This window comes from Suricata suricatta, chromosome 2 (assembly GCF_006229205.1).
Source record: "Suricata suricatta isolate VVHF042 chromosome 2, meerkat_22Aug2017_6uvM2_HiC, whole genome shotgun sequence".
NCBI lineage: Eukaryota > Metazoa > Chordata > Mammalia > Carnivora > Herpestidae > Suricata > Suricata suricatta.
The window spans coordinates 40,352,318-40,379,811 of record NC_043701.1 but is presented as its reverse complement, the minus strand read 5'-3'; the positions used below and the strand labels follow the sequence as shown (position 1 = coordinate 40,379,811).

The following is a 27,494-nucleotide window of genomic DNA, read 5'->3' as shown; positions in this document are numbered from 1 at the left end:
AATCTCTTCAGAAACTGCCTTTGAGTTCTAAGATCTATGTAATCAGTTGCCTGTATAAAATGCAACTTCAGTGTAGCCAATCTCCTATATTAAATCCTTTCTGTTGGAATGCTTTTCTTTTCTTCATTGGTCCCTGCTAAATGTTTACTCTGACCCAGACTAGAAACTCAGGGTTCCATCTGCTGAATTAGCCAAAAGTTTGGGGTCTCTCAAATAGTAGAATCCATGGGCAGAGGAAACATTCTCAGTGGACGCTCTCTTGGGGAAACCTCACACATTTCAATATGCTCTGGAAATCTTGGATTGAGAGGTTAGTTCACACTATGCTGAAGGCTTCCCATTTTCCCAGAAAACATTCTATCTTAGAGTACCTCTTTCCTGGTGTGTCTAGATATAAAGACTTTGGAAAACCACTGCAGTACTTCACAACCACATTTTTCTTTTGTAAATCCTCAAAATTTGGACATTAGAAGCAGTAGGAAAACTATGACAGTGGTTCTCAAAGTATGGTCTGCGGGGGGAGGTAGCTGGGAGTCTTTGAGACCCTCACTGGGAGTTCATGAGTGCAATATTTTCATCATAATACTGAGACTTGATTTGCCTTTTTCATTTGCCTTTTTCTCTTTCACTTTTATTTAACTCATGAGGGTACAAGGTGGTTTTCAAGAGGCTATATCCATGTATATGAAAACAGATTGAAGAGGGAAGCAGATACAGGGAGCCAGCTATAGGCAGATATCAAAGAGATTCACAAAAATGGAAGTGAAAACTACTCCTCTAATGTATTTTGTTGTTTGTTTTGGAAAATAAAGTTATGTCATAAAAATATGTCATTTGTATTGATATATTTCTTATTGTTATTATCAAATGAATAATTCATGGCTGAGGCTTCTGACCACAGAGGGTGGTGGGTGGAGGGAGAGGAGGTATAATCAGATCTGATTCTTCTGGCTGGGCAGATCCGCAAAGCTGGGACCCTATAACGGGGGCTCTTTGAGGCCCTGCTGGGAACCTGGGACTACCCTCCCAGGAAGCTGGTGCATTCTCCTCACCCCCTCTCATCTTTTAGTTTCATGCTCCAGGCCCTGGTCATCTGGAGGTTACCCTCCACAGTGAAGTCATCTCCAGGCAATCTTCTCTGGGATTTTTAATGATCCAGGCTGGCACTCCCTTTCTGGAGTCCATGTCCTTGCCCCAGGACATGTACTCGTTCTATCCTGCTGCTTCAGTCACTACACTTACAATATTCTCAGGAGTATTGGACACTAGCGCCTGTGACCCCAGTCTCTGGAGACATCGTCCCGAGTCTGCAGTGGTCACCTACACTTAGGGCGAAGCATGTTCCCCTTTCCCCCAAGGGGAGAGCTGAGCTCCCCTGCCATGCTGCTGCCAGCCATTCCCGGCCTCAACTCGTAGACTTCTGAAGTTGGCCCTTAAGCTACAGGTTGCAGAAATGATTTTCACTCCCTCGTTTTGCACATCCTGTGGAAAGTGGGAATAGTTGGCCCATATTGTTTTGGGGCCTAAGTTGAAACTTAGGCAGAAATAATTAGTCCAATTTTTAATATCCTATTATAAAATTATCCCAAATTTTTGATGAGATAGCCATCATTATTTATATTTTTTAGATGAGGAAATTAAGCTCAGAGAGGATAGGTAAGTGGCTAAGGCAGGATTCGAACCCAGATCTGATTCAAAGTCCAAAATTATTTTCAATAGAGATAACTTAGGGGCTGGAAATGCCCCTCTGGCACTTGCTCTTGACTCAAGGTGTCAGTTTCATATGTGGCTCTCCTGCTATCTGCCATCCCAGTTTGTCTGGACCAGTCAAGGTCAATGCCTACTGTCCTCACCTAATCATCAGTCATGCTCCCTCTTCTCTCAGGTTTGGACAACAAATAAGTTCACCATAACCATTAGGGGTTGGAGGTATGGTGCAGAAGAACCAGAGGCACTAGAAGCTTCTTAGGGAGACAGACTCTTCCAGAAGAGTCTTCAAAAGCTGGATTAGATCCTATAGGGAAGATCTGCATTAGGGGTGTGAAGTCAGTGAGGCAGCCTTTCTAAATGCAGGGATGCCCGGAACAGCCCTGGTAAAGCCCAACCAGGTGGGACATTGGTTCTGGGAGGGTGGTCTCTTCAGGAGCTGGCTGTACAGTCCATAGCATGGGAAGGGTATGAGAAAAATACATGTCCACTGTTAATTCTAGGTGACTTCTGCATTTGTCCTTTTCTTTTCTTCCCCACTGTACTCTTATAGTTTAGGACACATTCACTAGAAGATAAACAACTAGCTGCTCTCCTTTCCTATTTTCCTCCCAATTCAATCCATCCTGCCATTCAAATCAGAGTGATTTTTCCAAAATTCAAATAAGACTGCCACTATTTCTCAGTTAAAGACCTTTTGGTGGCTTCCTATTGCCTTCAGGATAAACTCTGAATTCCCTAATGTGGCTTCAAGGGCACTTGAGATCTGGCTCCTATGCACCTTTCTAGACTCTTCTCATACCTTTTCCACCTTGTTCCCACTTAGCATCAGTTCAGCCGCACTAAACTTCTCAGAACACTGAGCCCTCTTACTTGCGAGCCTTGCATGAGTTCTTTCTGCTGCTAGCACACTCCTCTCTGCTAGGACAGAAGTGCCTGAATGCCTTCTTTCCTTGAATTTGGGGAGTGTGTCTGCATTGCAGGAGCTCTGAAAAATGCTTGTCTGCATTTTCCCCCCAAGGCCTGAAGCCCTCTGAAGACCTGGTTCTTTCCATCTTCTTCACCTCTGTGTCATTAGATCCTATCACAGGGCTTGGCACATAGCAGGTCCCAGGTTAGTATTTGGTGACACTTTGCTTACTTGGCACAAGCATTAAAAGCCAAATAATCACGGTGCCAGGGTGGCTTAGTCAAATGTCTGACTCTTGGTTTCAGCTCAGGTCATGATCTCATGGTTTATGAAATCGAGCCCTGCGTCACTGTCAGTGCAGAGCCTGCTTGGAATTCCCTCTCTCTCCCTCTCTCTCTGTCCCACAACTCCCCCCCCCCCATAAATAAATAAACTTTAAGAAAAGCTAAAAGCCAAACAACCAAAACATGTGACATCAGGCTCAGCATACCTCATGGATGTCTACTAGGCATGGTACTCATACATAGGCTAACTCCCTAGGCAAATGAAGAGATTCTATAGATAATAAGTTTTAAAAATGAGACACTCTTTTTAAAGGACTGAGATCCATAGTAGCCCAGAAATGAATCAGTGTAATATCCAGTCATGAGCAGATGGTTCAGTAGATTATGGCTTGTATGTTGAAAAGGATACTAAAGACACCAACAAACATAATGAATGTAAAGACTAAGTAGCAATGTAGGAAAATGATTACAATTAGTGCTAATTTAAAGAAAGGAGAATGGCCAATTGCATACTTGTTACTCTTGTGACTACATAATGTGTGTGCGTGCGTGTGAGTGTGTGTGTGTGTGTGTGTGTGTGTGTGTGTGTGTAGTGGAGGTGGAGTTCTGGGAAGGAGTGGGAAAATATTGAGAAAAGTTCAAGATGGTGGGGATGATTTTTTTAATCTCTCAAAATTGGTTCTAATATTGACTTTATATCTTCTTTTTTCTCCAATAAGAAGAATACTAAAAGAATTTTTTTTAACCAATCTGATACTCTAAAATTTTAAAATGATTCTCTCTGGGTGGGAGAATGAAGGAGAATTTTAATGACTTCTTAATAATTTCTATATCTGCTAATTTTCCCCATTGAACATTTAACTTTTATAATTAGATAAAAATAATACTGCCAATATTTACTTTCTTTCCTCTCTCTCTTTGGGCAGATGTACTTCTTTCCTCATTGATCTTGGGCAGGGCCATGTGATTTGCTCTGGCCAATACATTGGTGGTGGACATGAGGCAGCAAAGGTATTTGGGTAGAGGGCCTTGCCCTCTTGTATTTCTGCCACTACCATGAAATGAAAATGTTCTAGATGGCTTGCCCAACCAGGAAAAATGAGAGACACATGGAACAGACCTAGACCAACCTTTAGCTTGGAGCCAAGACCAACAGAGTCTAACCTAGGACAGCTGACCCTAGACAATCCACAGATATGAGAAAGAGAAGAAATATGGATTGTTTTAAGACCTTGAGATTTGCGGTGGTTTGTACAGTATTATTTTGAGAGATAATATTTTGACAAATCTTCATTTTTAATGCTACCTTTCTAAGCAAAATCTCTTTTTTATTCTTGTCTTCTCTTCCATCTTATAAAAGGCATTCCACAGACATGGCCCAGGCTTGGAATGACTAGGCTACTTTTTAGCATGGAGAAGAATGTTAACCTGGGGAGAACTACTAAGAACACTAGAACATCAAAGGCTTGACAACAAGGTGACAAAATGACACTAGAACTGTAGTGTTGTCTCTACGATCAATAGCATTATTAACATATTGGGGAGATTCATGAATCCCAATTACCATTATGCCCAATCTGGGTTTCTACATCAGCTCTATGTTATTGCCATTGTCATGGTCATTTCTCAACACTACTTATTTATTGCCAAAACAAGACAGGCGTTGGGGTGGGAACTATGGTTTTCCCTGGCTATCCAATTGTTTCTTTGTTTGTATTAATTTATTTTTGAGAGAGACAGAGAGAGACAGTGTGAGCAGGGGAGGGTCAGAGAGAGAGAGTGATACAGAATCTGAAGCAGGCTCCCAGCTCTGAGCTGTCAGCACAGAGCCCGACATGGGACTTGAACCGACGAACCATGAGATCATGACCTGAACCAAAGCTGGACACTTAACCGACTGAGCCACCCAGGTGCCCCATTCCCTGGCTATCCAAAAGCAGAGTGTTCTGAAGCTCAAGTTAGGCCACGTTGCTTTTCTCAAAGACCCACATTAGTATGGTAACAGCTTTTTTTTGTGGAAGTGAAACTCTTCTTTAGATTTCTTTTGATTGGCAGGAAAGGGGGACTAATATAGGTCTTCTGTAAAGGCAAAGAGGCGTAAAGCAAACTTTCAGAAAGGAGGGCATACCTGTAACCTGAACCTAAACCAACAAATGCTGAACTGCAGTATTTCAAATCAGTTTGTCGTCACAAACACCAGATAAAAAATGTTACAATTCAAATCCCAATGGTTAGGACTCCAGGATGGGGCCAGCTGCTGGGCTTTTGAGAGTGATTTCTTTTAAAGTGGCTTCTCAGCAGGTCTTTCGCTTCCCCAGAGACTTAGCACACCACAGAGTGAGCTGCTGTTCTGGTGAGAGTTTGTGAGAGGCCGTTCCCTCCAGGAGAAACCCAGGGTGAGAGGCACCATTAACCTCAGACTTGGGGTAAGAAGGACAAACACAAAGACATGGACCAGCCAGCCTGCTTAGCTGCCACCACTTGCCTGCGTGAGCTCTTTTCATCTGGTTTGAATCCAAAGCAGAACTCCAAAGCATTTGCACAGCCCTCAGATCACTGAAGCACATGGCCTTGTCTGAGGTTGTCCCTACCATCCTTTACAGGGTTTCTGGCTAGGTGACTTGTTGAAGATGACAATGACGGGAAGTGATTCGTCCACCTGTTATCTGTGTGACCTTAGGCAGTCTACTCAACCTCTCTGGGTATCTGTCTGTACAGTGAAGTTATGTTCTAATAACACCTACCTCCGAGGGCTTTGCCAAGTATTAAATAAAGCAGTACTTTGGTGTTCTTTAGCTATTTGCTCAAAACCAAACACAAAAATCCCCAGTCTTCGGATTACAATATTTGGTACATACATAGCACAAATCCACTGAAGAAAAATAAGAAAGAAAGTTACTCAGTGTTCTATGATCCAAAGATACGGGTGTCAGCATACTAATCTACAGCCTTCTAATTACTTTCTTTGTTTGCACATACAGATGCACTTATATATTCACAAAACTGGTTCATACATACTATTTTGTAACCTGCTTTGGCTCCCAAACAAGTTACTATTAATACATGTTCTTGCTGAGAAATATGTCTACAATGCATGTATTAATGGTTGCATAGCATTTAATTTTATGGATAAAATATATTTTTATATATCTAATCCTGTTGGTTTTAATTTTTAATTTCTTTTCTCATTTTTGCACTTTTAAGTAACTGTTTGAGGACTACTCAGGCACATAGATTCTTTAGCAAATGATCATTTGTAGAGGTAAATTTCCAGATACAAAATTAATGGTCCAAATCAAAATATTTTAAATACCACTTTATATATATTATCAAATTGCCTTTCAGAGAAGTTCTAGCAACATCAACACTACTGGTGAATGAACATCTCCATTTCACTGTAGTTTTGGTGAAGCTAGGCCTTTATCCTTCTGTAACCTTTATCTGTTTAACAGATGATAAATGATATTCCATTGCTGTTTTAATTTGTGTTTCTCTGATTACTCTTAAAGACGAAACTATTTTTCTATTTATTGATTATGTTCTTGATTATTAAAAATAAAATTTATTATCTCTATGCAGGAAATGTTTGTTATTAGGGGATTTAATTGTTGCCTTATATATTTATATTTTATAAATATTGTTTTAGTTTTTCTTTTTTAAATTTTTTAAAAAATTTATTTATTTTTGACAGACAGAGTGAGATAGAGTGTGAGTGGAGGAGGGGCAGAGAGAGGAGACACAGAATCCAAAGCAGGCTTCAGGCTCTGAACAAACATTCAGCATAAAGCCTGATGTGGGGCTCAAACCCACGAACCGTGAGATCATGACCTGAGCCGAAGTCGGACGCTTAACTGACTAAGCCACCCAGGCATCCCTGTTTTAGTTTTTCATTTGTCTTTAAACTTTATGGATTTTTTTGGCATTGGATACATTTTAAAATGTTATATAATGAAATCCAGTAATATTTGGAATAGTAATAGGGAATACTTCTTAAAATAATTTATTTTTTCAGAAGGGCATATGTCTGTTGTTTTCTGAATCTTTGAGAAACAGAGAATAAATTTCTGTGGCCCTCATGTAAGAACAAACGATATCTCGGCAGTTAGGGCCTTTTTCACACAAAATCCTCAAAACATTGTAAGAGCCATTCCACAATTTTCTGAAATTTAGCATTGAGAGGTAAGTCTGATGTCAAAGGGATTTTTTCCTCCTAGCATGTACCCTGTTTGTTGTTTGGGGGCAGAATGATTGCAAGATTTTTCTTTATATTTGGAATTTACAAAAATAACAAGACATGGTTTAGCCTGGTGCTCAGTGCAGGTTTGGGACTGAAGACAAGGATTCCCTCAAGTCAGGAAAGTTGTCTTTTATTATTTATTTGGTCACCACTTCCTCTCTGGCCGATGTGTTCTTTTTTTTGGGCTTCCCATTCAATCTCCAGAACCCATCCTGCATGCCTCTTATCTGAGTTGCAAATTTCCCCAGACGGTGGACTGGTTTGCCTGTCTTGGGTTTTACGTTGTCCAACTTGCTAGTCAGTGTTACCACTGGATTCTCACATCAGCTAAATATTGTTCTTTCTTCCAAAAGGAGTCCTTCCTGACTCCAAATTGGTCTTTTTCATGGGTATAATCGTCTCTTGACCATTGCTGAGAATCTGAATTTAATATTTTACAAAATGTCACTCTCTCTCCTACAGCAAGCTTTTTTCCCCCCAAAAGAACACTCTTCTTTTGAGATAATGAGCATTTTTTTATATGTCCAGATGCTTCCCTGCCTGCTTATCTTTACAAAGGGAGGGCTTCTTCTGAGAAGGGGTCGAGGAAGAATTTATATTTAATTTCTCTGGATTAGAGTTTCCGAGTTTTGGAGAGGGAAAAGGGAACCACGCCCAGAGGCCGCCAGATGGCAAGGGCTTCCCCATTGTGCCCAAGGTTCCATTCTACCTGGCATTGGCCCCCTTCTCTAATGGGCAGGGCAGTTCTTGTTAGGAGCCTGTTGTGATGATGCCCTCATATTTCTTATCACATTGTTTGAAATGAACTGAGCTGAAATGGTGTGGATGTGCCTTTTATAGCAGATTTTGCTGAGAAGGGAAAAATGCACCTGTTTGGAGTTGGCATCACATTTAGAGAGAGCAAGGGGGAACAAACACAAAGGCCAGCACATCCGGGATGATTACTGCCAAAATTACTTACCAAAGACATCTGTGAAGCTGTGATCCATTCGGGAGAGATGTGAAAATGAGCCCCAGCTGAGTCTCCCAGCAAAATGATTCCCCTGGGCTGCGAACCTGGGTGGCACAATTTATTTGCATTATTTATGCACTCAAGTAGTTTGGAGCCTCCAGATTGGGTGGTTAGGAGAGTAGATACCCCGGTGTGTATTCCATGCACAGAGCATCATAACAGTGATGCATTGCCACTTTTCAAGGGTTGGGGAGTGAGGGAGATTGCATTTAGGAGCTGAACGAGATTTCTAGGCCACCAGAACTGCTAGCTAAGCTGTACAGACGCAGGTGTGTTTCCTAGCTCAGCATAAAACAAACGGCTGTGCAACATCATAAGTGAAGGATGGATGAATAAATAAATCAAAACTTTATCTGAACTCAGAAATACGCCCTAAATTTTGGTCCCGGAAATTGCTCTCTTGAATTCTTACATAATTCATTTGAAGAATTCCTGATATCATGGAGCAATTTTGATTCTTCAAAAATGTTATGGTCTTTTAAAGCCCTTAATCCATATACACAACAGCACTGGATGGACAATTCTGGCTGATTCATGGGAGACGAACATAAAAAGGTGCCTGCGCAGGCCTATGTGGAGGTTAGGAATCACTTAATCTGCTTCTGAGGCCCATCTACACAGTCCATTTACCCATGGGTGATGCATGTATTCTTCTAAATCCCTTAAGATCCAGAAAGAATCAACTGGTGCCTCCCAGAATCAGGAGCACCTCTCTCCCCAGCTTCAAATCACCCCCAAATCATGCTGTAGGATTGTCTAGCCTCACTCCAGTGGCTCCTTATCTTGGGCATCTGTGACAATTAACACACAGCATCACAAAAGGGGACTGAGAAGGTCCAGGACATCCAGGAGGGCTTGGGATGTGGGGCCTTCAAGAGGCTTCCCACAGAGTTCCCAGAGCCTCACACCAAGCTCTTTCACTTAGATCTGAGTTCGTTTATTTATTTATTAGTCATTGTTCATTCATTGTTTATTCATCCAACAAACATTTCTAAACTGCAAACTATGCACTGAATCTTTGCATTTTCTATTCCTTTCTTACCCCTCTGAGATTTTAAAGACAATTAGACTAAGTTGATTGAGGGCAAGGATATATCATGTCTGTCCAGGGAAACTCGGAGCCAAGTATAATATATCCTTGGTGAGAATAGGAATAGGTATTCAGGAAATATCTGTTGGATGAATGAATGAATGAATGAATGAATGGATGATTGAAATGCTTTTAAGTGTTATGGAAAAGCATTGCATAAACATAAAACGTGGTACTGCCAGAGGATCTTGTTTGAGACACTTTGGGTATGACCAGGAGCATATTTCCAGCAGTATGTGGGTGATCATAGGTTTCTCCTACCAGTACTGGTAGCTCAGATGTCGGGGGCATTTGAGCATTTAAAATGCAGAGCTTTTGCTCAGCTATTTTTGGGAACTCCCAATGGCTGTAAGTTGGAGGTCTCCCTGAAGTCAGATACGAATCTTTAGCCCAGTTGACACAGGGAATGTGTCAGTACAAGCCGGATTTCTTGTAGTGTATTGAGCACATGAAGAAGATAAAAAATGATCACCTCTATTTGTTTTCTTATTTGCATAAGTGTTAGATGTCAATTACCTCGCGCTCTATCCTATCGCCTTTTCTGGCCTGATCATTAAAGTTTCCAATATCCACAAAAAGGAGTCTGTTAAACAAAATCAGTTTTGCTTTTTCTAGATTCTGTCTCCATTTTCTGCAATATTTTTCATGTCTTTTTCTGACTTTATTTCATGAAAATAAAGGTCAGTTGGTCAATGTTAAATTGTAGCATCAGGCATTTCCTCACTTGGGTGGTCTGTTTGCTTCAATCTGACTCAGGTTAGAAAAGTGTCCTGTTGTAATAACCACATTAATTTACAATTCATACCTTCACAGAACTTCTTCTCATATGGAATTCCATCTTTTGGATCAACACCCTTTAAAAGAGAAATGATGAGATTAGCCATTTGTTTTAAAATTTATGAGACGCATACACTGAGGCCTTCCCTAATGGCTTTAAAAAGTACAAAGGCAAATCGATGGATAAAACCCATTAATGTCTTTTGAGCCCTTAATTCAGCATAGCAACACTGTGTAAATGAGTTGGGCCTTAAGGAGCTGGGGCAGGAATGAGGAGGGATCCAGAAACGGGACCAGAGGATACAGGGTAGTGTCTGGCATGCTGGCTGTGTCACCGCGAGGTGCGCTGTGGGCCCACCGGGTGATTGGGTCGCAAGGTCTGCGTGTATTCTGCAGTCACATCTCCGCTTCCTAAGGACCGATGCTTCCAGAGCAGCGATTCTCACCAGGGCTGGTTCCCCACACCCCTGCACCCCAAGCTACATTTGGCAATGTCCCTGGTACAACAGGGAGAGTGGGAGTGACCGACATCTAGCGGGTAGAGGCCAGGGATGCTGCTGCACATCCTACAATTCCCAAGGGACCTGAATGTCCAAGACTCCAGTGACTGGTTGGGATTTCTTCTATTGTTCTTAATTAAGTAGGTACTTTCATACTTGATTTGTATTTTGGTATTCTTTGTCTTTTTGGACTCTCAAATCCTATATTAGCTCAAGACCCCCAAAAATGTGGGGCTGCTGCCATTGTTATTCTCAGGTAAGTGCTTGGCCTTCCTCCTTTCTTCCCTCTTTCTATCTGAAAGCTGCAAATCTGATATTCACAGAGAACTGTGGCACCAGCATTAAAGACCTCAAGGTGTGAGTAGTGCGGTAACTACAGGGGAGTCTCCACCCTGCCTGGCTAGCTTCATGAGACAGAAAAGAAATGGCTGGATGGCGTGGATGGTGTGGTGGCAGTGAGAGGTTTGCTCCAACAGCTGGGTCTCCGTAAAGCTTTGCCAACCGTGCTCTTTGTTGAATGTCCCATGACTCAACACAGAATAAAGGGGTTAGAGGTGGGTGACCACAGGCAGGCTTAAAGGGGCTGTGACTGAGGGGCCCTCAACTCTCATCCCATCGCCGACCTCATGTACGATTGGAGTCTATCCCCTTCTTCCGAATTGCAGAAAAAGGTTTGCTTTGTCTGTCATCTCCTTCCTTAGGTCTGACTAAAGCCAATAGACTTTTAAGGAGGGCAGAAAGTAAGAGAACGGGGTGAAATTTGAATTCAGTCGCTTACCCAAATGCCATTACAGTTTGAATCCTCATGTACATCCCAGTTTTCCGGCCTAAGAGGAAAACATCAACATTAGTTTTCATCATGTTATTATTGCTCTGTGAATGTGAGCTGAATGAATGGATGAATGAGTGAATGAGTGCTCTATGAAGTGTCACTGATAGACAACAGGTTCTCCAAAGAGGAGTGTCACACATTATTGTCTGTGGCACACAGAAGCCTCCCCTTGGCCTTGTTGCCATGATCTCAGTTTTGGATATTTTCCGGGCACTGTGGACCAAATCCTGCCTTTTCATGGTGGCCTATATTCATGGACTGCATTGCTGTGGAAGGGTGCTGATGGGCAGAGTGAACGAATCTGCCGTCCATCTTGTTCAGAGAGGTGAAGCCATTACAGTGATGCCTCTAAGGTCCCACACATCAGGTCGATTGGATACTTTGGCTCTGCAGTCACAGCTAAGATGAAGAATGTGTATCCATTTTGGGGGGAGGGCGGCATATCCGGTTTTTGAACATCAGCCTGGGACTAAAACATGACATGTGCTCTACTCACAGGAACCCTGTCCTCACTCCTGCGGGGGAGAAGCTGCTGTTTGTGGGCTCAGCCCTGCATGCGGAAGTCATCCAGAAGGCTGGACATGTGTCCATCATAGCCGGTGCTTCTCTCTCCCGCTAGATGGTAAGCTCCACGAGAGGAGAGCCCTCTCCCAGTTTGCTTACCAGCCAACATGAGCAGAGTGTTGACAATTAGCAGGTGCTTGATGAATACTTCCTGGACAGATGATGAACGAGTGCTGTCCCTTCCTCACTGAGCTTTACAGTCGGGACACCGAGGTCCCTTCGTTCTATAAATACAAATCCCTTAGGCTGGGGATGGAATTATGCCTCAGGCTTCCTTTTTAAAAGGTAATTTTCCAAATCAGTGACCAGCGGAGACATACCTTCTGCCGGGGTATGCCATCTTGTTGCTGTCATTGCAATCCCTCCCTCGCCAGTGATAGCCCCTCAGCGTCTGAAATTGAAGAGCACACACAGGAAGGGATCATTTGCACCATTATTATCCCTGATGAAGGGCAGTGAGAGCTGTCTGAGGGGTACGGACATGTGCAATTTTTAATTTGCATGCAGTCTAGGAACACTAGAGACTACTAAGAAAATGAAGATATGCTAAGACCTGCCATGTTGAGGGGACCAGGGCCAATACCAGGGGGTAGGGTGTGTGTGAGTGTGTTGGGTATGTGCCATATGTGGGTGTGTGGGAGTGCAGGTGTGTGAATGTGTATGTTCATGGGCATGTGTGTAGTCATCGGTGTGGTTATGTGTATGCATGCTGTATGTGCATATATGTACATGTGTGTGTTCGTGTGTGTGTACACTTCCACAAACATCAGGAACATCCCATTACCTGAGCTTTATTAATCATCAATATTAGCCTCCCAAACAATATTTTAATTTGGTCAAATGACTCATTGTTTTACTGGATAATTTAAAAATCTCTAGCAAGGCTGGCTAATTATGTGGATCTATTATATGACTGACCTGTTTTGATCCTTGATTTGAAAAAATCGAGAGCCATATAATGTCAAACTATGTTTTTCTTTCCCCCATTCTAAGGTAGAATATCTGAGAACCTCACCAACTTTGGGGAGTTACATCTGCTACTTGCTTGTTTGCTTTCACAGCAAACATCCTGATATCCGAACTGCACTAAATCAAACATGTGCACAAACATAAACACAACACACATGCACACTCTAAAACTAGGCATAAGAATTTCCAAAATAATTCTCAACACCTTTCAAAATAACTGAAATACCCAGCTGGGAATCGCTTCAGGAGACAAAAAACAGTCTTAGCCTAAGACTCACTCTGATGGTTCATGTATTATAAAGATGCCAAAAAAGCCCATAAAAATCCTGAAATGGTGTATTATAAAATAATTAATACATTCAGATGGAATTCAGTCTTGTGTTATTAAAGGAAAGATATTTGTAGAAAGTGGTACAATACTTAGTGAACATCTGGTTACTCTTAACAATACTTACTGGGAAAACACTGTATTTGTCTGAATCGACATCTTTGAATGGCACAGAATTTTTTATAGCTCTAGAAAAAAGAAAACAAAACAGCTGGTGAGCTAAGAAAAAAGAAACCGTGTTTGTGAAAACAAACAGACATTTCAGATATGGCTATGTTGAGAATATGTGATAAAAGTCCATTCTAAAAATAAAATCAAGTGCCTCCATGGGATGGACGAGTGCCCACCAAACTTTGCCAATATCTGCTCCCCACCTAATTAGAACTATTTTCTTTCTGATATTAATTTGGCCCATATGGGGAAGTGAAACAATTGAATCAACATTTTGGAGAACATGGGATATTGATGTTGAGATGCCCAGAAAAGAAGGAGACTGCAATTTTGGTCCAATGAGCTCAGCACTCCAGATTGAATTTGTGCCATTTTACACATTCTGTGATGGAAGTCTTTTCTTAAAATTCTACTCTTTTAAACCACTGACTCTAAGAATCTCGAGGCACTCTAGCTGGCAACGTTCACTCCCATTCATGAGCCTGGAACACCAAAGACGCTGATGTGATTGATCGCCAAGCAAATTCATGCTAAAGCCACAGATCCCTCCCCCAAGTGAGGTTCTCCCCCTGTGTCCTCACTACCAAACTTGTCCCAGCTTCCGCATGGCAAACATGGCTTTCCCTCTAGGAAAATCTCCTATGGGGTAGCAGGTAGTGTCACCATATGGCAGGGTGAGGCTATTTTTAGAGCCTAGAATGTAGACAGTAACATGACCCCTTACAGGATTTGTTAAATGGTCTTTAGAATCAGCAGTTGTAAGAGCCTTGGGGCAAATGGATTCAGCAAGAGCCAGCTTAAAGACTAATTGGTATCCCAGAGCCTGTCTTATTAACTCTGGGATGGTGGTCCCAGAGTTCTCTGTAGGCTTCACTGAAGATGACTTCTCCAATGAGACTAGATACTTTCCCCTCATGTACTTCTTGGACATCTATTGTAGTGTTTTAGTTGAGAAAAGGAGGAAAAACACAAACACACACACACACACACACGATATAGACCCAAATAGTCATATTTTAAGTCTGGGAAAGGTGTTAGGTGAAAGGTCACAGTTAGTATGCCAAAGCTATCCTCCCTCCACCCTTGCCATCCTGAGGATGAGAGTTTGAAGAAAGTGAATTCATTAAATGAAACTTCACTTGCTTATTTTAAAGGTACAAAGTAAGTAACCAAAACCATACGTTCTACTTTTTTTGTTTTTATTTTATTTTTTAGAGAGAGAAAGAGACAGAGACAGAGTGCGAGTAGGGGAGGGGCAGAGAGAGAGGGAGACACAGAGTCCAAAGCAGGATCCAGGCTCTGAGCTGTCAGAACAGAGCCCGACGCGGGGCTTGAACTCATGGACCGTGTGACCTGAGCTGAAGTCGGACTTTTAACTGACTGAGCCACCCAGGTGCCCCTCAAAACCATACATTCTGACACAAGAGGGTAGATTGGTCATTCAAAGTAGCATAAACTGCAATTTATATTAACTCCACAATCTCTTCTTCATAGTCTCCAGTCCAAACAGCTATGAAAACAGTTGTTTTGTTTTGTTTCATTTTTTTTGTTGTGTTTTTTTTTAACTTTGCAGAAAATTCATTTGGTGAAAAACTTTATTTGAACTGATATAAGGCAATTCATAGGCTTTATCCTATTTAGTCTGAATATTTATACATTTCACTACTGAAATACAAATGTGTTTGCTCAGAAGGTACTGAAAGTGTTGGGTGACTTAAGGTATATGCACCATATGTCACTTCTCTTAAAATCTGGAAAATTTTGAATTTCAGATCACATCTGGCTCCAAAGTTTTAGTAAGACATTGTTGATTCTCACTAACATTACTTCTGCAAAATTGTATCTAAATTTGATACTTTGTATTTTCTGACAGGTGTCTAGTTATATGCTGAAACATTCATTCATTCATTCATTCACTCATTCTACAGGCATTTTTGGACTCCCTGCTGTGTGCCAGATATCATATTGGATATTAGGGACAAATATAAGATATATTTCCAGAGGAGCTTAATGACGGGTAGGGGCAAACAATGCATCAATAGATAACTACTGTATGATGGAGAAAATGCTATAAAGGATTGTGCACCAAGAGAAAAAACACTTCTAATGCTATACAAGGGAGGAAGTGATCTTAAGTTGAAATTTAAAGGATGAGAAAGCATTTTCAAGGCATTTCAAGGCATGTAATTGGGTGAAGAATGTTCTAGCAGAGACGTAGTAGAACACAGTAGCGTTCTAGAAGAAAAGTCATGGGAAGCGTCTTAACATAGTTCTAGGTTTTGAAATTAAACGTTCTGGGTTTGAATCCCAGGCCTGCTGTCTACTTGGTATATAGCCTTAGGCAGATTATTTAAGCTTTTGTACCTGTGTTTCCTCATTTGTAAAACAAGGCCAGTGTCAGCATCTGCTTCTCAGAGCTGCTGTAGAGACCACGTGGGTTGGGCCCTGTGAAGCGGGATGATCTGGGCCAAGGATGTGGTAAACATTCACAAAACATTAGCTCTTTCTGTAATTTTGTGCAATGGTAACGGTTATTCCAAGGATAGTTTCTAGGGCTGGGTAAACAGGAGTCAGGCATCTGCTCTTAGGACATTGTAGTTTCTGGAGCCATCCCAAATCCAATCCATGAACCCTCTTCAGGTTTTCAGATTTCCAGGCACACAATATTTTACCCAGTGGTCTTGTTGGCTGGAGCAGCTAATCACCTGCTCGAGGATGAATATAAAATATATTTCCAGTAGAACCATTGCTCTTTTACTGCCCATTGTCGAGTTAGCAGGCTTGATCCAGTGAGCAATTATTATTGGAGGTGAATATTATTCATTACATAATAGAATAGCTATTCACGTTCAAACTCTCTAAAATTATTTCATGAAACTGGGGCATTACAACAAGAGAAACTAGGGAGAATAAAGTTTCCATGTGTATCTGCCTCACATTTGAGTCCCAGGCAGCACCCCAGGGTTGGGAATGGGTCTGTTTCATATGCATGTGGATGCATTATATGCACCTCTGTAAGATGAAATGAGAGCAGAGAAAACCAGGAAAGAATACATCGCGCCTCAGCTTGGTCGTGGGGACGGGGACTGACATGGTCAGAAGACGTGGTAGGTCACGGGGAAGAAGAAACAAGTAAAAAAAGGCAAGGAAAATAACGATGAACTAAAGGGAATTAACATAGAGTAGGATAGTCTGTATGTGTTTATGTGAAATGTGGAAGTTAAATACAAAGAGAGATTATTAAGAGGGGACTCTCCTGACTTGCCCTCGTTACAATAAAAAATAGTGTATGGGCACTGTAAATTCTGACCAGAACAAAACAAAACAAAACAAAAACAACAAACAACTTGATTGGGCCTATGGTAGTAGCCTGGTATCCTACACAGTAAAATAGTGTCTTTTATTGATTGAGTCCCTCCTCTTGCGAAGCACTGTGGTAAGTACAAGGATGAAGGTTTTGCTGAGAATGGGGTCCCTGCTCTCCAGACTAAGTGGGCATGTGGGAACCCGAGTGGAAGCAGCGGTACAAGAGCTGGGTGTTGGAGCAGGCTCCGGTGAGCTCGGGGCACTGAAAGCTAGCCAAATGTGTGCTAGTGGGGAGCTGGAGGACTTCCCCCCGGTTGGGACAACTTCTCTGTATTTTCAAGTCATTAGACCAAACAGGATGCAGGCAGGAGAGGCACCAAACAGGAAGACATTCCTACTGGAAGGGATTTTATCAAAGGATTATCTAATAGAAAACACATAGGTCTTGTCTCTACCACCAGCTGACTGTGCTTTGTGGGTCAGACATTCAATGTGCTAGAACCTACTTGCTCATCTAAGAGTCAAGGGACAGACAGTTGAGTGGCTCTGAGCATAGCCTTTGCAACCGGACTGCTGGATTCAAATGTCAGATTTACTTATTACTAGCTCCATGACCTTGGGCAAAAGACTTTACTTCTTTAGATAAGGGACAATAATGCCATCTGTCTTGTAAGGTTGCATTAACCAGAGTTCCTGGTGCACAGACCTTATGATCCAGTTACCCAACTTTTAGTCATTGTTATTATTACCGAGCCACAGGTTGTTTTGAAGAATAAATGAGGCTGCATTTGCATGTGCTTTGTAAACCATAAAGCACTGAATAAATTGTGATCTGGTGCAAATTATACCCAAAGCACAATGATTTTTAGAAAGAAGAAAAAAAAACCACCCTGCTTTTCTTTTTGATAAAAGAAAAATTTCCCTTTTAAATGGGGCCAGGAAAATCCCTGGCCACAGATGCTCTTGAATTCAATTTTTCAAAGGTGGTTCAATTGAAGAGTTGTCACTTTGGGTCCTGCTGGCCCACGTTTGACATAGAAAATGCGATGATGCTTTCAGCAAGAAGGGGGCAGGTGTCTCATTTCAGCAAGAGCGAGGCATGATGAAATGACTGGGGCCCCGGGGCGCTGGCTGCATCTCAGCCTTCTAGCATCTCCTTTCATGTCTCTTATTTCCCTTCCACTCCCCATGTTCTGGTGCTCTCTGCGTCCACCCCTATTCATGAAAAGTGGTGGTGATACTGTTTCTGGGACCCAGGCCAGCACTCCGCACAGCTGGCTTGCAGCGGCTCGCGTGGGCAGATGAACCAGGAAAAGTTTTTAAACTCCTGGATCTCTAAGAAGCTTTGAATACAGGTCAGAAGATAGTCTTGTCCTCTCCTAAGAAGCTTTCACAGCAGAGGGAAGATGTTTAGTCGATTCAGCTCCCATGAAACTCATGAGATGAAGGATGGAGGAATGTAGGAAAAGTGACTCTTATTACAGGTTGAATGGTATTCACAAAAAGTCATGTTGGAGTTCTAACTCTGGGTTCCTGTGAATGTGACTTTTTTTTTTTTGAAATAGGGTCTTTGTAGATGTTATGAGTTAAGATGAGCCCACTAGGCTGGACCCTGATCCAATATGACTGGTGTTTATATAAAAGGAAAAAATAGACAAAGAGGGGAGACAGCTGTGTAGGAAGCTGGAGGCGGAGACTGAGTGGTACACCTGCAAGCCAAGGAACACCAAGGGTGGCCGGGTCCACCAGAAGCTAAGAAAAAAAATGGGGCACCTGGGTGGTTCAGTCAGTTAAGGCTCTGACTTTGGTTCAGGTCATGCTCTCATGGTTTGGGAGTTTGAGCCCCACGTCAGGCTCTGTGCTGACAGCTCAGAGCATGGAGCCTGCTTCAGATTCTGTGTTTCCCTTTCTCTCTGCCACTGCAAGAGGATACATTTCTGTTGTTCTAAGCCATCCAGGTTGTAAGTTTATTATAGTAGCTGCCCTAAGAAACTGTTATAGCCTCTCAGTACGGATGTGCAGCCTGGTCACCTCCAAGTCCTTGCAAGGAGAGCCAGGTGGGACCAGATAGGCCTGGCTGCCAAGAGAAGCTATCTCTTTAAGACCCAGTGTCCTTTGCTGTGAAATGGAATCATAACGATCTCTACTTCATGGAATTGTGAGGCCTGGATGCGGAAATGTTTGCAAGCTGCACGTCTGGCACCCACAGCAGCCGCAGTCACACGGAAAGTGGCCAAGCTATTTCGCCTCTTAGTCCAGTGTTCCTTTTAGCACACTGTTCCATCTTTTACCGTTCTGGACAGTGATTCCTAGGAACAAAACCTCCTTCCAGCACACCCTCAGACTCAGAGTAGAGCTGGCGGATGGGATTTTAAATAAAGAGAGGAGGTCATGGGGATGCGGGACAGTGTTTTTGTTGTGTGGTGTTGTTGTTTACATGTTTATTTTTGGGAGAGAGAGCGTAAGTGGGGGACGAGCAGAGGGGGAGGGGACAGAAGACTTAAACTAGGTTCTGTGTGGACAGCAGTGAGCCCGACGTGCGGCTTGAACTCACAGACCGTGAAATCATGACCTGAGCCAAAGTCAGATGCTCAACCTGCTGAGCCGCCCAGATGCCCCGGGGCAGTGTCTTTGCCTTTGCAATTCTGTTCATACACATCTGAGCCAGTCTTTCGGTAATGGGTTGTGCCCCGTGATGAAACAGTCCCTTCTAGCCTCGTGAGTGCCGTGCACTAAAGATGCTCAGAGTCCCTTCCATGACGAGTTGCCGGCCTTGACTGTGTCTTACACAGCAAGGAGGGACCGTCCCCGCCTGCGGCACAGGTGTGCACCGGGTTCCAGCCCCAGATAGAAGTCAGCCTTTGAGGTTCAAAGATAACTGCTATGCAGTGTTTTTCCAAAATGATTTGTTCAGAGCTCATATGTCTTTTAGTCTCTGTACACGTCACGAGCAACAAACACCACCTTCAGGAAGAGATTTTTAACATCTGGGGATCATTTCAGTCACCAGAAAACAGGGACAACCGAAGATGCCATCTCATGCCAATACTTGGGGAGACAGAAATAGTATACATATGGGGTGCCTGGGTGACTCACTCGGTTAAGTACCTGGCTTCGGCTCAGGTCATGATCTCACAGTCTGTGGGTCCGAGCCCCTCGTCAGGCTTTGTGCTGACAGCTCGGATTCTGCTTCAGATTCTGTGTCTCCCTCTCTCTCTGACCCTCCCCTGTTCACACTCTGTCTCTCTCTCTCAAAGTAAAATAAAGACATAAAAAATTTAAAGCAAAAGAAAAGAAATAGTATACGTACAATTTAATCCTCTGGCAGATCTTGGCCAAAAACGGGAGGGAACAAACATCAGAACTGCTTCTGGAATATTTCTGGAGAGAAAAAAAATGACAAAAAGAGTTGCTTAGCTCAAGGAATGGCCCCACAACTTGTAAAGGCCCTTCTTCCTCTGCTGGCCCTATCGTCTGGATTTCTGGACCCTCTTTACTTCAGAATCTGGGCCATCGTATTTAACTAAATTCACTTCTTGCTTCTGTGCCCACACTTTGTATTCACTCTGTCTTTGTGCCTTTATTCTTGCTGGGGGCTCAGCCCGAGCTCCCCCTTCCTCTTGCATCCAGCCACTCCTACCTTCCCCTATTCTCCACCTCTTCCCCAGAGGGTCTGGCCCCCGTGGTTGGTTTCACTTGGGCAACAAGATTCCTCTCCCTTCTTGTACTCAAGGGCTTTGGGAAAGGGTTTGAAATAAAGAATATTTTCTAATAGAACAATCCCAGCCTATTATGAGAGAAAATAAAGACTAATGGGAGAGACATGGACAGGGCCTGTGTAGAAGGAAGAAGGAAGTCCCTTTTCCTTGGGGGGGGCAGTGGGCGAGAAGTGGGGGCAGGTGAAGCTCCTCAAGCTTCATGAGCAAGGCATTTCAGACAGAAGTTTCCAGAACTCTCTAGCTGTGGGACAAATGAAAAGCCCTGGCTTTTTACTGAGTCGTGCTCTTATAATGATTGTGGTTTCCATGATGTTTTCCTCAGATGAGAGGGAAAGACAACAGGGTAGAAAAGGTTAGAAAGTAGCATTTATCAGTGAAGGAGGAGAGAGGTGATTTCGTCAGCCCACAGAGTCCCTCAGGTGGCTGTGAGTTGTATCAATAGCACTGGTGATATATTAACCCAGAGGAGAACAAGCCAACCTCCTTTTCATGCTATAAATGGAGTTTTAAGTATCTTTGTGAGGTTTGCTCAACTTTCTAGGATGAGAGGAACAATCCTGACTGGTGCCCCCATCTGTGTGCAAGACACGGGGACAGAAGAGGCTGCGCTTGTCCTCCCTGAGCTCACTGCCTAGCGGGGCGGCGGGGTGAGTGCCTCGGCTCTCAGCATGCTTTGCGAGGTTTGCAGTGGTCCAGGCATTAACCCGGCTAGCTAGGCACCCAGAGGAGGAGGCAGGAGATGAGCCAGAAGCCAGGTAGGAAGGTAGATGTTCTAGGCTTTGGGACCCCACGTGTGGGCCACAGGCTTGCTACAGCTGCGATGTATGAGCCCCACCCTGACTTACTGAACTGGAAAGCCTGGGGTGGGTCCTCCCTGGAACCAGTGTTTCCATAGCCTCCAGGCCATTCTGGTGCCCGCTGAAGTTTGAGAACCACTGTTCTTGCTCCTAGCTGATGAAAGTGTGATCACCAACCTGGAGCATTGACCTTGTCTGGGAACTTTGGGAAATGCAGAGTCTCAGGCCCCTCAGCAGAGTCCACATTTCACCATGGTCCCAGGCTACCAGAATCATCACCGAAGCAGGAGAAGCACAGCTTACTGCACAGAGAGCACCCCACGTGATGCCGTGGGGGTGTCATCATGCCGGGTCCGGCAGCTTGGTGGGGGGAGGGTGGCGGCCAAATATTTCACACCGGGTGGAGTATAAGGAGCCACAAGGACAAGGTGAACCATGGAGGGAAGGAGACATCATGACAAGTCTAGGAGGCTGCACTGTGTTATCCCATGGGGAATTCCTGAAGGTATCAAGCAGAGCCATCATATTTGTATTTTAGAAAAAAAGACTCTGGAGGTGAGAGGGTGGCCTGGAGGAGGTGAGCTGGGGCAGACGACCTGTTGGCAGATAAAGACCCTGAGGCCTGATCCTGGGGTTTCTAATCTCAGCACTGCTGCTATTTTGAGCTGAGTTATTCTTTGCTGTGGGGCTGTCCTGTGCCTTGTGGGATGTTAAGCAGTATATCTGGGGTCTGGCCACTAAATGCAAGCAGCCTCGAAAATGTCCCCAGATGTTTCCAGATGTTCTCAGGGGAGGGGTGGGAAGGACAAAGTTGCCCCTGGTTGGGAACCACTGTTGTAAAGGTGAAAGGTGGGGGGGGGGGCTTGTGAAAAGGAGGGGTGTTTAGAAGTTTGAGTCCAGAGACCCGGTAACTGATTAAGAGCTGTCATCAGGCATTCAGACAAAAGCCAGTATGAAATTCCACCGAAACGTCAGTGGTGGTTCGGGAATATGGACACATTCTGGGACTCAGAGTTCAAAGTCAGGCTGCATGTGAATGTTCGGGCTCCGAACATCTTTTAATATTTACTTGAATCTGAAGGCCTTGGGCTAATTAACCTAATGACAATGTAGATTTTAACACAGATGTAACCAGTTCATCAAAAAAAATTTATATGGACAGTCTTGTAATTACCTCACAAGAGGTACAATGGAATAAGATGTGATAATTGCACAGCTGTGCACTGTCAGAATTCAACCTGAAGGCTGCATCTGCCTTTGACATTCACTGTGCAGAAACTGGGTCTGGGATGTAGACAAGAGATGATGGAACCGGCCTCGGGATGCCCCCCCCCCCCCCGCACTCCTCCCGTTTGGAAGGAGGTTTTAATTACCCAGCCCTTCCCGCCCACAGTATGAGAAAGACTAACCTCTTATAATTTGCTTGTGAAGAGGAATGAGACAGACACAGAGGGGGATGTTGCTTCTGCAACCATCCCTTGTAGTTTGCTAGCCCCTTCCTTTCACTTTGAACTTTGCTAGACAGAAGCAAAATGTAGGCTGTGATTGATTCAGCAATGACTTTAAAATATTGCATCTGGCTGCATGGAATCCCATTTAAGTGAAAGTCTTAATCTGGGCTGTCCCTGGACACAGGAGTCATGCAGCATCCTAGCAATCTCTTTAAACTGGTTTCTGCTTGTATCTTGAGCTTCTCTGTACACCAGGATGTTAAATGAGTACAGAACAATACACAGGGGTTGAATAAAGGAAAAAATGTGGTGACTGGGGTAAACAGAAGGCCAAAGTGGAGAGAAAAGCTATTCTTCTATACACAGCCAAGCTGAAGTTGAATTTCTGCATGGTGAAGTGCTTTTCAGCCCTTGCCATGTATTATTTTGCTTGGGTTTAATTGCACTTGGGAAAATGATGCTATTAAGTTGGTAGGTTTTCAATCAGGGATGTCATGTATAGCTGCACAGGTTGTGTACTGCACAATTTTAATATCTACATAGCCTGTGATGTGAATGGTGCTTCCTGAAATTTAGTACTGAGGAGGTCTGGTTGAGAACTACTGGTGTAGTTGAGAAGGTAGGAACTTGGAAGTAGCTAGATCTGGATTTAAATGATGGGTTTCTCGTTAGCTCTGTGGAAGGAGTGAATTACTTAACATATCTTGATTCTTAGTCCTCTCATTGGTAGGGGTTGATAACAAAATATACTATCTATTCTGTATGAGTTTTTGTGAGAATTAAATAAACTGATTCCATAACTAGGTACTCTAAGTCCTTAGATACTCAGTGTTCTGCCAGCCTCACTGAGACGCAGGTATTTTCTGGAACATCCTCTTGAACAACACCAACGTTGCCCCAGTCTGACAGGCTGTGCTTCTATCTGCATCCTAGCTGGGTCTGCAGATACGCCAGCCATCACAGTGGAATTAACTGCAGTCAATATCATCTGGGCAGAAATTCAGAGACACGTATTTGCATTTTCTGATTCATTTCTCCTTGATTGCTTTTATCTAGAGAGTAAATACATAGGAGGAAGTTTTTGAGGAGTTTTGTATTGTTGTTCAATAAAAACAAAAAAATTTATTTGGCTTCTCACAAGGAATTACTGGAATCCTGCTCCATGAATTATGCTTGCAACTCTGATGACAGAAAGGAAAAACTGTAAAATCCTAATTAGCCTTTGAGCTAATGCCAAGGCAGTTTGTGCTAGTGAAGTTAGTAATGCCGGGAGAATAAGTTTTCAGAGGCATGTTGAGAAGAAACAAAGAAGAACCGTATTATTCTCTAGTTTTGTTTAGAGTTCTGAAGGTGGTCAAGGGTTTCACATGGTGTTTTAATTTCTTGTTCAATGGCTTAGGCAGATTAGCGAAACCCGCTGCTGTTGGCCTTTAATTGCTCACTGAATTAAATGATGATTGGCAACACAGACATTGTGATTGATCAATTGATTGTGTAGAAATGACTGAATAGTGCCAGTCACCGTGTCTCAGCCTTCCATTAAAACCCATCTGCCCCCGCCATGAGCAGGGTTGCCAGATAAAATATTGCACTGCACATGCTTACGCTAAAAATGTATTTGTTGTTTATCTGAAATTCAAATGTAGCTGGGCATCCTCTATTTTTACCTGCTGAATCTGGCAAACTGAGCCTGAGGGCTCTTCCTCCTCTTTTCTGTGCTGTCGAATCAATACCACCTGAGATGCACCGCATCAGGGTGAGCGACGGCAGGGTGATGAGGCAGAAGCCAAGGACAAGGGCATGCCCTCTCTTTCTTCTCCGATGAATGCTTCCTTACTGCCTGGTTCTTTAAAGGTTTTCTTTTCTGCTTCCTTTTCAAGTGGGGGCTGATTTGCCTGCAGGGTCTCAGCCCCATACTTGACCCCGGGGTAAAGGATCTGAATTAAGCCTGGTATTGATTGAGTGCTTGATGAGCTCCGGACTTGCCACACATCAGCTCTGTGGGTCCTCACCCCTGTGCTTTGAGAAAGGAGCGTTGCCGATGTCCCTACCTTGCTGACACGGAAACCAAGGCTCAGCTCAAGGTCACGTATTTAGAAAGCAGAGGGGCGGGAGGATAGAGATTCCTCCAAAATGGTCTACCGGAGAGCAGCATTCCTCAATGGTGAGTCCCAGAGGACATTTGGCAAATTCAGGGACAGTTCTGGTTGTCAGGACTGGGGAAGGGCGAGGCGGCTGCTGGCATCAAGTGGGTAGAGGTGCTCTCCACCCTGAGATGTGCAGGAGGGTGCCCACAACAAAGTCATAACTAGCCACAAATGTCAGGAGTGCCCAGGCTGAGAAACACGGCTGCAGAAAAGGGGGGAGGGGCTCACCATCAATGGTGGTCGGGGCTTGGATCCGGGGCAGCCCCTGGTCATTGGGGCGCGTGGGCAGGGGTGGGGGAACTCGGATGCATCAAGGAGAACACCGGCACTCTCCTCAGTTGCTTACCAGAGTTGGGGACTTCCGGACAATCTGTGTCGCCTTCTCCAGCGTACGTTTCCATGCCTCCTACAAATACAAAATTAGATGACATTACGGCTTGGGTCTCATCTTTCCTTTCGATGACTTTTCCAAAGTTAGGATCTTTAAAGTCCATACATTTGCAGCGAGGAAAGTATTCCGTAAATTTGTGATAAAATAATTCACAAGAAGGCAATTTCATGCTAATAACCATCTTTATTAAGGGATTTGCTCTGTGCCAGATGCCATGCTAAGTACTTTGCAAACACAGTCTTATTTAATTTCACAACAGCTCTGAGAGATATGACCTTTTTATAGATGAGGAAATTGAGACGCAGAGAAGCTAAGAAGATGGCTGTTGATCGCAGCGCCCGTGACCGGCAGAACGTGGTCTGTACCTCTGCCTTCCTGCCTGCTGTGCTACGCTCAAGTCCCTAAGTGACAGGTCCTCGTGTCCGGTAGCCCCCCCCCCCCCCCCCCCCCCCCCCCCCCCCCCGGCAGGAGGTGGCCAAGCACTAACCTGCGTGGTGCAAGGTAACACCGTGCCTCACTCCCCTCCCTTGCCGGTTCTACATCTCCACGATTCTTCCAACCATTTCTAGAGCATCCAAGTGTATCTTCTTAGTTTACACTCCAAGTGTGGAGTTTGCTAATCGCGACCAGTGACGACTGTTATAGAATTCCATTTTTGTGGGCTTGGGGGCAGCTTCGGAGAAAAGGAGTCCTGGGAGTCGGGGGTGGGGGTTATTTTCTCCGAGCACTGCTTCCCAGAGCTTTTGTGCTCCCAACACATCCCGACCCTGCCATAGTCTTCCTCGTGCTGCTTTCTGAGCATGGGTGATGGTTTGCACTTCTGGGTTCAAACCGCAGCTCTCCTGCTTATTAGTTGAGCAAGTTGTATTCACCTACCTCCTAAGGGTGCTATGAGGATGACGGGACATCATGCATATAAAGCCCTAGGCCAGGGCCCACCCCAGGAATCCCCAGCTCAATAATTGATAGGTTGGTTAGATAACTTCTGTCTTTCAGCCCTAGATTTCCCCTTACCCAAATCGATAAGGAAGCTGGGATTAGGGGAGAGTGCCATGGTTCTTACTCCAGGAAACTGAGGACATTATCCCTGCATTTAAGCAGAAAGAATAGGTACCAGGGGCACCTGGGTGGCTCAGACAGTTGAACAGCTGACACTTGGTTATGTGTCAGATCATGATCTCACAGTTTGTGAGTTCGAGCCCCATGTTGGGCTCTCTGCTGACAGCATGAAGTGTAATTGGATTCTCTCTCTCTACCCCTACTCCCCTCTCAAAATAAATAAATACCCATTTAAAAAGAAAGAGAAAAAACAGACACTGGAATGGAGCCGGCTGTCAGCAGGAGAGGCCTCTTGGGAGATGTGGCCATTGCTGCCAATGCATGTTCAGGACTTGTGTCCCTCCTTGACTCGTTGTGGACTCTTCCCCCCTGAGAGATGCCTTCCGCCATGAAGGAGCTCCATGCTATTCTGAAGAGCTCAGCCATGCTGTGTGAGCACGGGTAGAGGAATGATTGCTCAGTGTGAACTTGGGTTGGGGTGGATTTTCTAGCAAGTGCTTTAGGAAGGGGGGTAGCAAAGCCAGCCACAGCAAAGCCTCTCCAGGCTGGCTCTGAGACCCTCTCCCTGGCTTCTGCCCCAAGTGACACTCCTCCAGTTCAAGTTCAAAGGATGACAAAGCATGGCCCTTGTGTCAGAGGAAGCAGGCCCGCTGACATCTGAGAGTGCGTGTTAGCTACTCGAGGAAGGAAGCCGGTCCCCAGGTTGGTCTGGTCACCAGGACACCCTTGTACACTGCACGTTTCTCAAAACACTGAAACACCAATGTGTCAGTTGGTGAACAATCATGTCCTTGAGTGACCCCAACACAGGTCTGGCCATTCAGTCTCTCCCTAGGACTCCCCTGACTTCCTTATGATCAGTTCACAAACGGCCAAAGTTGTGGGACAGCCTTATGGGCACCTGCAGACTGGGCTCCATCCTGCACCCAGTGTTCTCTCTGATCGGCTGATAGCTGGGCCAAAATGGATCATTATAATCCTCACTTTGGAAACATAGATGTGTGAATGCGATATTGGCTTTTTCTGGAAATTCTGACAAATTCTGACAAATTCTGGAAACTCTCTGGAAAGTAAGCATCTGGTACAGAGTCATTATAAGACACTTGCTCTGGGTGCAAGTTTGTTATGGTGCCTTTCTTGGCTGCTCTCGTTAGCCTACAAGTCATTCTCTGCAGTATTGAAATGTGATGTTAGTGCCCGTCTGCCAGAATGACATGCCCCTGCTTCTCTGCCTTGGAAATAC

General features: G+C 44.1%; 1 protein-coding gene across 6 annotated transcripts in view; it reads right to left on the bottom strand.

Annotated features, from left to right (window-relative positions):
* The window catches only part of AOAH (acyloxyacyl hydrolase), a 167,654-nt gene that overhangs the window by 81,957 nt on the left and 58,203 nt on the right, over positions 1 to 27,494 (bottom strand). For 5 of the 6 annotated variants that reach the window (XM_029925011.1, XM_029925004.1, XM_029925019.1 and 2 more), the window contains exons 5-11: positions 25,148 to 25,207; positions 19,998 to 20,068; positions 13,338 to 13,398; positions 12,234 to 12,304; positions 11,296 to 11,344; positions 10,046 to 10,094; positions 8,100 to 8,194 (exon numbers count right to left, since the gene is read on the bottom strand). In XM_029925011.1, the coding sequence (XP_029780871.1) occupies positions 8,100 to 8,194; positions 10,046 to 10,094; positions 11,296 to 11,344; positions 12,234 to 12,304; positions 13,338 to 13,398; positions 19,998 to 20,068; positions 25,148 to 25,207 (456 nt within the window). Of the gene's footprint in view, positions 1 to 8,099; positions 8,195 to 10,045; positions 10,095 to 11,295; positions 11,345 to 12,233; positions 12,305 to 13,337; positions 13,399 to 19,997; positions 20,069 to 21,251; positions 21,703 to 22,612; positions 23,644 to 25,147; positions 25,208 to 27,494 lie in introns of those variants that run through there. The other variant, XM_029925028.1, reaches the window with a different exon arrangement.